The following is a 10,025-nucleotide window of genomic DNA, read 5'->3' on the forward strand; positions in this document are numbered from 1 at the left end:
TGACATTTGTTTAACTGACAGTATTTTAATGAAACGATGCTGTAAGAAGGATGTGAAGGAAAGAGCACCTGGTTGATTACGATTTGGACTTAGAGAAATTTCGTTAGTTTCCTCTGGAAATGCTAATGAAATTGAAATGTACTTTTTTGCGCGCATTTGGGGAAAATGATTCAATTTATAACTTTTGGGTGGGCTTCTGGAGAAAATCCAAATTGCAAGTTTCCAGCGGAGTTGTGAAGTGTTCCAAGGAAAATACCGATGAGAGACATTGCGCTGGGATTCTAGAGGAGCTTTTGATGGTATTAGAGCGAGAACTATGGTTAGATACTAATTATAAACTCTGCAATATTGGGGTTCGATCTACGGTGGGACGAATTCTGCTGGGACTCTGACGGTTACTTTATGGAGTTCTTGAAAAAATATTGGGACAAAGATTCACGGAGAATTTAATGGAAATTTAATGAAGATCCACGAAGGATTCTTTGTGATAAATCTTCTGGCATTCCGTACGAATGGTTTTCTTTGGGATTTCACAGAAAATTTTCTAGAAATTCTTCCAGGTGTTCCACCAGAAAACCCACCAGGACTTCGCCGGGGATTCTCATAAATTGTCTCTGAGATTTTTATTAGAAGTTCTACAAAAAATCCCTCCATGAGTTTCTTCTAATGTTTTTTTCCAGGGCTTAATAGCATGGGATCTCCTAGGAGTTCCTTCAGGGTTTTCTCCAGAGGTGTTTTTAAGATTCTACCAGAAGTTTATTCATACCATCCTCCAATAATTTCAAACGGGATTTTTCTACTATTTTTTTCCGGGGTTCACTCAGATATTTATTCGGAGATTCCCGCAGGAATTCCTTCTGGGATCATTCCAAGAGTTTCAGTGCAATTCAGGAAAGTTGGCAACACTGGAGTGGCTATTGGTCTGTATTTTGAGTGCGCTATTTCTCATTGAATTGAATAAGTTTTCGGCAAGCTAAACGTTACCACATTCAATATATCAGTAGAATAAATGCGGCTGGAACCCTGGAGCTGTTATCTCTTCGATCGGTGAAGTATATGTACAGGAAAAATAGAATTATAAATCGACTTAGATGCGGAGAAGCCTACTTTCAGTCATCCATTGCTTGCTTCGTGGGCCATACTACAATCCTCTTACAGCGGCACTCGTTAGCCTTCACTATACTGTCAATACAACTATCAGTGTCGTGGGGTTGTTGTGAGTATCTTTGTTTGAAAACAGTATGTCTGATCAGGAAGACTCGATTATCTGTACGCTCTGTAGCAAAGTTGAAACTGATGCTACAAAGGTGCTCGAATGCGTACAATGTCACCAATGTCATCACTTTAAATGCAAGAAAATAATAGGAAATGCTATACGGAAAATGAAGAGTCAGCAATATTTCTGTTCAGTTCCTTGTAAAGAAATACATATGCGATCAATGGGTACATCTGCAGCCGAAAATCTCGTTATCGAGGAGATGCGTAAAGTGATAAGTGAAGTGCAGGAGCTGAGGAAGGAAAACGTACAAACTCGGAAAGCATTAGAGAAGACGATTGAGGAAGTAGAGCTGAGCCAGCAGTTTCTATCGAATAAGTTCGAGACCATGATGGATGAGCTACGTTCTGTGAAGGTTTGCCAAGAGAATTTGAAAGTGGACGTAGGTGTGGTTCGTGAACGTTACGATGCACTGACTACCAAGGTTGATGAGCTGGAAAAAGAATGTGATCGCTTAGGTCGTTCTGCTGTTTCCCGCAACGCTATCATTCTAGGAGTGCCTGTATTGAAGAATGAGATTGTTCGAGCTGTTGCTATGAGGATCGGTTCTGTATTAGGTTGCGAACTGTCTGATGCTGCTGTTGTTGATGCTGTGAGGCTGCATGATCCCAAGGAGGAGAGGAAGAACCCACCAATCAAAGTCATCTTCAGTGAACAACACTTCAAAGAAACGGTTTTCAGTAAGAAGAAAGGTCATGGCCAATGTTTCGTCGGCTGTTCGAGTCCGTATGAAGTTGATCATCAATATTAACTTCTTTTCTCGATCAGCCTAGATAGCTGTGTAGTGTCGGTAGCGATTGTCTCAATTGGCTAAGAATAACACTACGGACCGCCTGTTCCGGTGGTAAGAATCCACCAACAGGTAACCCCTAATTCATGGTGTGATGCGGCTTTATGCTTACCGTGCCTAGGAATGAATGGCTAGGGGGGTCTAATAAAAACCTAACCGCTAACGGAGCCTGTGGAGTACCAGGGCGCCCTCCACAGTATGTAGCCCTTACTGCGCTAACCGGAGCAATGGTGCAGTGGACCTTGTGTTTCTCCGAGACAATCAGCTGCCCTTCTTTAGTCTCACTTGAGGCTAAATAAGGGCGGGATTATGAAGATGTTGTTAATTAGGTTTAAATTTTCACCTATATGGTTTCGCATTATGCGATTTACACAGTGTATTCTGTGTATCCTCGCCTTTGGCGTTTTCCAATCGATACCGATTTGGTTTTATTGTTGCTGTTCTTTGTTGTGCTGCTGTTGCGAAGAGTTTAATCTTACCTAGTTTGGGTAGTGGCTACGGTTAGGATAGCTCAGATCAATCTTCAGCATAAAAGAACAGCAACGATCAATCTTTGCAGACTTATGCAAAATGGTACAGCCCAAGTGGCCTTGGTACAAGAACCTTACTTTCGTAAGGGAAATTTCTATCTAGGAAACCTTGTGAACCCGGTGTTTGCCACTTTCAGTAAACATGAAATGGCAAACTCGCGTGTCATGCCTCGAGCCTGTGTGCTTGTCAACAACGCAATAGTTGCTACACTCATCTCTGAACTAACCACCAGAGATGTATGTGCTATCACAATTGATGTATCTGTTGGAAACCTCAACAGGAAATACGTCTATTGTTCTGTGTATTTACCACATGATGAACCATCCCCTACGGATGCTTTCAAACAAGTCATCGCATACTGCACTTCAAAAGGCCTTCCGCTAATTGTTGGCAGTGATGCTAATGCTCACCATATCATCTGGGGCAGCTCAGACATTAACTTGAGAGGCTCCAGTTTGATGGAGTACTTAAGTAGTACAGATCTTGCATTACTTAACATAGGCAACCGCCCAACCTTCATGGTATCTGCTAGAGAGGAAGTGTTAGATATAACGCTTTGCTCTAGCAGAATTAGTCACGAGCTGACCAATTGGCATGTGTCAGATGAAGAATCTTTATCTGACCATCGCTATATCTTTTTTGAACATTTAAATGTTACTTCGCAAACATTGCGTTTCAGGAATCCTCGGTCAACAAACTGGGATCTTTATACTGATTTGGTTGCAGCCAAATTTCATGGATATTCACCATCCATTGACACTCCAAGTGATTTAGATGATGCCGTTGATACTACAACGACCTTCATCATGGAAGCTTTTGAAGAAGCATGCCCTCTACGGTCTGTGAAGATCACAAGAGGAACCCCTTGGTGGAACTCTGATCTGGCGAAACTCAGGAAACAATGTAGAAAGAGTTGGAACAGACGACGTTCGGCTGGTTCGGAGGCTTTCAGGTCGGCTCGCAAGGCCTACAGGAAAGCTCTCCGGTCTGCTGAACGATCCGGCTGGAAAAACCTTTGTACAAATGTTTCCAGCTTGAGTGAAGTCAGTCGGTTAAACAAAATCCTTGCGAAATCTAAGGATTTCCGGGTGAACGAACTTCGTTTGCCAAATGGCGATCTGACTTCCTCTGATGAGGAAGTTCTGGAATGCTTATTCAGCACACACTTCCCTGGATGTGTGGATATTACATCTTCGGATGATCCTGATGTCTTTTCTTGTAGTTATGATTCTTTAGCTTCGGCTCGGAGTATTGTAACTATAGAATCGATTGAGTGGGCTCTTAATAGCTTTGCTCCTTTCAAATCTCCTGGACCAGATGGGATTTATCCTATTTTGCTTCAGAAGGGATTTGATTATTTCAAACATGTTTTGAAAAAACTACTTGTTTGCAGTTTTGCTACAGGGTATATTCCCAAATCCTGGAGGGATATTACTGTAAAGTTTATTCCGAAAGTGGGTCGTGCGTCGTATGAAGAAGCAAAGAGTTTCAGACCTATCAGTTTGACCTCTTTTCTTCTGAAATGCTTAGAACGCATTGTGGATCATCATATCCGTGATGTTCATCTGGCCAACGTGCCTCTTCATGTGAACCAACATGCCTACCAATCTGGTAAGTCCACTGTGACTCTTTTACACAAGGTTGTTTACGATATCGAGAAAGCATTCGCTCAAAAGCAATCTTGTTTGGGTGTTTTCTTAGATATCGAGGGTGCCTTTGACAACGTGCCTTTCGATGCCATATTGGAAGCCGCACGGAGTCATGGTATATCTCCAATGATTTCCAATTGGATTCACCAAATGCTCAAAAACCGATATCTCTTCTCGACATTGCGTCTAGCAGGGATTAGGAAATTGAGTGTTTGTGGATGCCCCCAAGGGGGAGTCTTATCACCGCTTTTGTGGAATCTCGTAGCAGATACGCTATTGAGGCAACTCAATAATAGCGGTTTTCCTACTTATGGTTTTGCCGACGACTACCTAACATTGTTAGTTGGTATGTGCATCAGCACCCTTTTCGACCTGATGCAAAACGCCCTTCAGGTAGTTGAGGGTTGGTGTCGCCAATATGGCCTTTCGGTTAATCCGAGTAAAACATCTATTGTTCTTTTCACGGAAAGGCGAAACCGTAATGGCGTTCGACCTTTGCGTCTCTTTGATTCTGAAATCGATGTGACTGAACAGGTAAAGTACGTTGGAGTCATTCTTGATTCCAAGCTTTCCTGGACACCTCACATTGAGTTCAGAATCAAGAAAGCTTGTATGGCCTTCGGGCAATGCCGGCGTACTTTTGGTACAACTTGGGGTCTAAAACCCAAGTATATCAAATGGATTTACACAACTGTGGTTCGGCCAATATTGGCTTATGGATGTCTTGTGTGGTGGCAAAAGGGTGAAGTGAGAACGGTCCAATCAAAATTAGGCCATCTCCAAAGGATGTGCTTAATGGCGATGTCTGGAGCGTTCTCTTCAACTCCTACGGCAGCGCTAGAAGTTCTCTTTGACGTTGCCCCACTACACATTCATCTCAAACAAGAAGCCCTTTCTTGCACTTACCGGTTACGGGTACTCGGTCTACTAGAGGAAACTCCTGTGAACCGCAGTTCAACACACACCTCGTTGTTTCCACTTTTGGTGAATTGGGACAAAATTGTCCTTGCTCCAAGTGATCTTACAATTGCTTGTAATTTTCCATATAGGACATTTTCCACGAAATTCCCTTCCCGGGAAGAGTGGACATCTGGTTATCTGGAAAGAAGTATTTCAGACGGCATCGTATGTTACACTGATGGCTCCCTTCTCGAAGGTCGAGCAGGTGCTGGTGTTTATTCTCGTGAGCTAAGGCTGTATCAGTCTTATTCACTTGGTAGACACTGTACCGTTTTTCAGGCCGAAATCTTTGCTCTTATGTGCGGAGTGCAATCAGCACTTCAGCAGCACGTAATGGGCAAAGTAATATACTTCTGTTCAGATAGCCAGGCTGCTATTAAAGCACTTGCTTCGGCCAACTCCAGGTCGAAGATAGTTATCGCTTGTCGAACTCAAATCGAGGAGCTGAATTCAGCAAACGCTGTTCACCTTCTATGGGTACCTGGTCATTCTTCCATCGCTGGAAATGAATTGGCTGATGAGTTAGCTCGCTCTGGAGCATCACATGACTTCATTGGCCCTGAGCCAGCTATTCCGATATCGAAGTGTTGGATTAAGCTTCAGATTCACACCTGGGCTGTCACTCAACACAGACAATATTGGAATAGTTTGGAGTCATGTCGTCAAACCAAATTGTATAGTGCTGAGCCATCTCTACGGGTGGCGAAGTATCTAACTAATCTGTCTAAGCAGAATTGCAGCATGCTGGTCAAAGCATTGACTGGCCACTGCCGACTCAGCTATCACATGGCGAATATTCAGCAAGCTGATTCATTTGCCTGTGATAGCTGTGAATCCGATTATGGAACTTCATATCATTTGATATGTAACTGTCCAGTTTTCGCGCAACTGCGTTTCCGAGTATTCGGTAAACACTTATTAAGTGAAACTGACTTCAGAAACCTGAATCTTCAGGATATTCTGTTGTTCTTAACCCGCTGTGGTAAAGAGCTATAGGCTCTCTTTCGCTTTATGCGTTATTACAGTGCCCTTTTCAGGGCGCTGTTTGAACCCATTGTGGTACGCTTGTGCGTTAGTACCCTCTTCCAGGGTATTTTTCCTATTTCCCTACCTGTCCCTATCCCCATCCAAATCCTTTTTCCTTCCTTTTCCCTCAGGTAGATGATGAAATAGGCTGTTATTTTGGCGATGGCACAAATGTCCCAAATGGAGGATAACGTGCCTCTGGAGCCGGCCTTCTGATACCTGATACCATCTTCAGTGAACAACACTTCAAAGAAACGGTTTTCAGTAAGAAGAAAGGTCATGGCCAATTGTTGGTGTCAGCACTTGGTGATGGTTACGCTGGAATGCCTGGAAAAATTATGATTCGAGATGAAATGACACCACACGGGCTTTCGCTGTTACGCGAAACGAAGGATGTTCAGGAATCGTTGGAGTTGCAGTACGTTTGGCCAGGAAGGCATGGTGCCATTTTGGTGAAAAAATCACATAACTCAAAAGTTGAAATCATCCGCTGCCGTAAGGACATCCAAGATTTGTGCCGAAATTTGAAGAAAAGGGCATATAACTCGTCTGGCCTTAATTCGTCTTCGCTTTCTTCATCGTCAGTCCATGAACCTTCTCCCAAACGGCGTTAACAACTAGAAGTCTACCAGAAGTTAGTGATAACACAGTATTAGTAATTGTATCTATCATGGATTCAACAGTGAATAATCATAATTATATGTGTATTGAAGATTGTATTGCGAATAAAGCAAATTTAAACCATAACACTACGTTGAGAGTTTTTCAATGGAATACGAGAGGGATGAACAGCTTAATGAAGTTTGATTCAGTAAAAGAATTTCTGCACAGATATGGGGACCGTATGGACATCATTGTGTTAGGGGAAACTTGGCTGCAACAAAGTAGAACTGGTCTTTTTCAACTTGACGGCTATAGAAGCATTTTTTCGTGTCGTGAAGCATCCAATGGAGGCCTCGCTGTGTATATACGCTCTGATATCGAATTAGGAGTTGTTGAAGCGGAATTACTGGATGGTCTTCATTATATTTTGGTGGACTTAAACTATCGAGGAAAGCGTATAGCTCTGCATGCTGTTTACCGTCCCCCTGGGTTTCGTTTCTCGGATTTTGTCAGCGTACTGGATCGGAAATTAGGTACAACACAGCAAGGATGTGATATTCTCCTCGTAGGCGATACCAACGTTCCCGTTAACCTTGAAGCCAATAATGCAGTAAGGGAGTACCAAAGGTTGCTGAGTTCATATGACATATCTGTAACTAATACGACCGCAACGCGACCTGTATCGAATAATATTTTAGATCATGTATTGCGACATTTGCACCCATTTAGACTCGGCCGAAATTCATTATCATCACAGTCGAATTTCGCACACGACTTCGCAGCGGCTGGCATGCACAAGTTCGGTTGAGTTCGTGACAGTGGCGTCGGATGCACGACAGGTAAACAAAATAAGTTTGATTAGTGTAAAATTTCGCAGGGAAATGATGATTCGGTGGATTCTCAAATTATCACAGTAGTCTAAACATTGATGAGAAACCCAATAATTTGTTCTTCGGCATTGAAACGAGATATGATCAATGAAACTATAGAAACTACTCTTAGTGACCACTCCATTGTGTTGACCTCAATAAATCTGTCTATAATAAAAGAAACAGTAACGTTAACTAAAAAAATTGTTGATCATCAACGTTTGAGCACTCGTTTCATTGAAGCTGTACAGACCATGCCAGTTGATTCAAACGCAAACGATACGATTGCGTTTTTAATTGATAAATTCAATGAGATTCGGAATAGCGTAACTAGAACGGTATCAGTAGAGGCAAAATTGAAGAAGCATTGCCCGTGGATGACACTAGAACTGTGGAAGCTCATCAAAATGAAGGAGAATATGCTGAAAAACAGTAAACGCCGGCCGCAAGATACACATTTGAAGGAAATGGTGAATCACGTCTCTAAAATACTCAAAAATAAAAAGAGTCAATGCAAGCGAGTCTATTACCAAAAGCTGCTACAAAACAGCTCAGTGAAGCAGTCATGGAAGGTTATCAACAATGTTCTTGGGCGTAACAATGGCAACACTAGAGTGTGTTTGGAGAACACACACAGCGATTTGGAAATTAGCAACGCATTCAACGACTTCTTCTGTACTGTTGGACACGATTTGGCATCATCCATCAACAGTGATCGTAACATATCGCAATTCAACACCCTAACAAATCACAACTCATCGATATTCTTGCGACCTTCAACCCAACAAGAAATTATTTTGTTGATACGTAACCTGGACCCCAACAAAGCTCCTGGACCCGACAATATAGATGCTTATTTTGTGAAAAAGCATCATCACTTATTTGCTAGCATTCTGAGCAACGTATTCAACGACATGATAACGTCTGGGCAGTATCCAGAAAGCCTTAAAACTGCAAGGGTTGTGCCACTTCATAAGTCGGGGGATCGAAGAAGCGTCAATAACTACAGACCGATTTCTACCTTATCGGTACTCAATAAAATTCTGGAAAAGCTATTATCTACTCGGATTATGGATTTCCTGGAGTCATCAAAATTGATCTATACACACCAATATGGATTTCGCCGAGGATGCAGTACGTTTACAGCAGCTAGTGAACTGGTTGATCAAATATATGGAGCCATCGACAATAAACGCATTTCAGGAGTTCTCTTCTTGGATCTCAAAAAAGCATTCGATACAATAGATCACAGTTTGCTGTTACGGAAGCTGGAATATTATGGCATACGTGGTAGCTCGCTGGACCTTCTCAAGAGTTACCTGTCAAATAGGCACCAGTTTGTGTCCGTGAATGGTGTAAATAGTGAGCTACGGGAGATTACAATTGGAGTTCCCCAGGGAAGCAATCTGGGGCCACTGTTGTTCCTAATTTTCATCAACGACCTATCCCGCCTACAACTACATGGAAGTATAAGATTCTTCGCCGATGACTCAGCCATTCTGTATAAGCACGAGCAAGGAATGACAATAGCGAGTTACATTAAACAAGATCTAGTTAAACTTCAAGACTTCTTCAACACCAATGTACTGTCCTTGAATTTACTTAAAACTACGTACATGCTGTTTCATTCAATAAGAAGTAATGTATCAAATATCGGACCGTTAGATGTGAACGGAGTTCGGATTGAGAGATCATCGAGCTACAAATATCTTGGACTAACATTGGATGAAACCTTAAGCTGGAATGCACACATCGAAAAGCTTAAGCACACAGTGGCACCTATTTGCGGTATTCTCAGGAAAATTTCTTCGTTTGTCCCAGCGCACTGGTTGAAAACTCTATACTTCGCATTGGTACATTCTCGTTTATACTTCCTTGTTGGAGTTTGGGGAAACGCGAGCAAGTCAAGGCTAAGAGAACTACAATGTTTACAAAATCGTTGCTTGAAAGCTGTATTGAAGAAACCACATCTGTATCCGACTGTACAGTTGTTCAACGAAGCGAACAATTCTGTTTTGCCGATCAGGGCACTACATGAACTGCAGATCGCCATGCATATGCATAAAATACTCCAGGACGAAGGAAACACTCATAACAACCTTGTGTTTAATAGAGCTTTTGTCGGTCGCTCCTCCAGACAAGCTAATAATCTTCGGATGGTCAGACCTGCTTCAGAAGCAGGAAAGAAAAGGTTCAGCTACGCTGCAAGTAAACTATACAACGCGTTACCTGTCAACATTAAACAGTCTCCTTCCGTTCTGTGTTTCAAACGTAACTTAAGAAACCACATCAAATCCAATATCAGCCGCTATCTCCTGTGA

General features: G+C 42.3%; 1 protein-coding gene across 1 annotated transcript; it reads left to right on the forward strand.

The window, feature by feature from the left end:
- The first annotated feature begins 903 nt into the window (after window positions 1-903).
- LOC115259800 (uncharacterized) lies at window positions 904-8,916 on the forward strand. Its single transcript, XM_029860605.2, has 2 exons — window positions 904-1,968; window positions 6,509-8,916. The coding sequence occupies exons 1-2, from the start codon at window positions 1,242-1,244 to the stop codon at window positions 6,844-6,846; spliced, it is 1,065 nt and encodes a 354-aa protein (XP_029716465.2). The 5' UTR covers window positions 904-1,241; the 3' UTR covers window positions 6,847-8,916.
- Window positions 8,917-10,025: the final 1,109 nt, after the last annotated feature.

Source organism: Aedes albopictus, chromosome 1, assembly GCF_035046485.1.
Source record: "Aedes albopictus strain Foshan chromosome 1, AalbF5, whole genome shotgun sequence".
Classification (NCBI taxonomy): domain Eukaryota; kingdom Metazoa; phylum Arthropoda; class Insecta; order Diptera; family Culicidae; genus Aedes; species Aedes albopictus.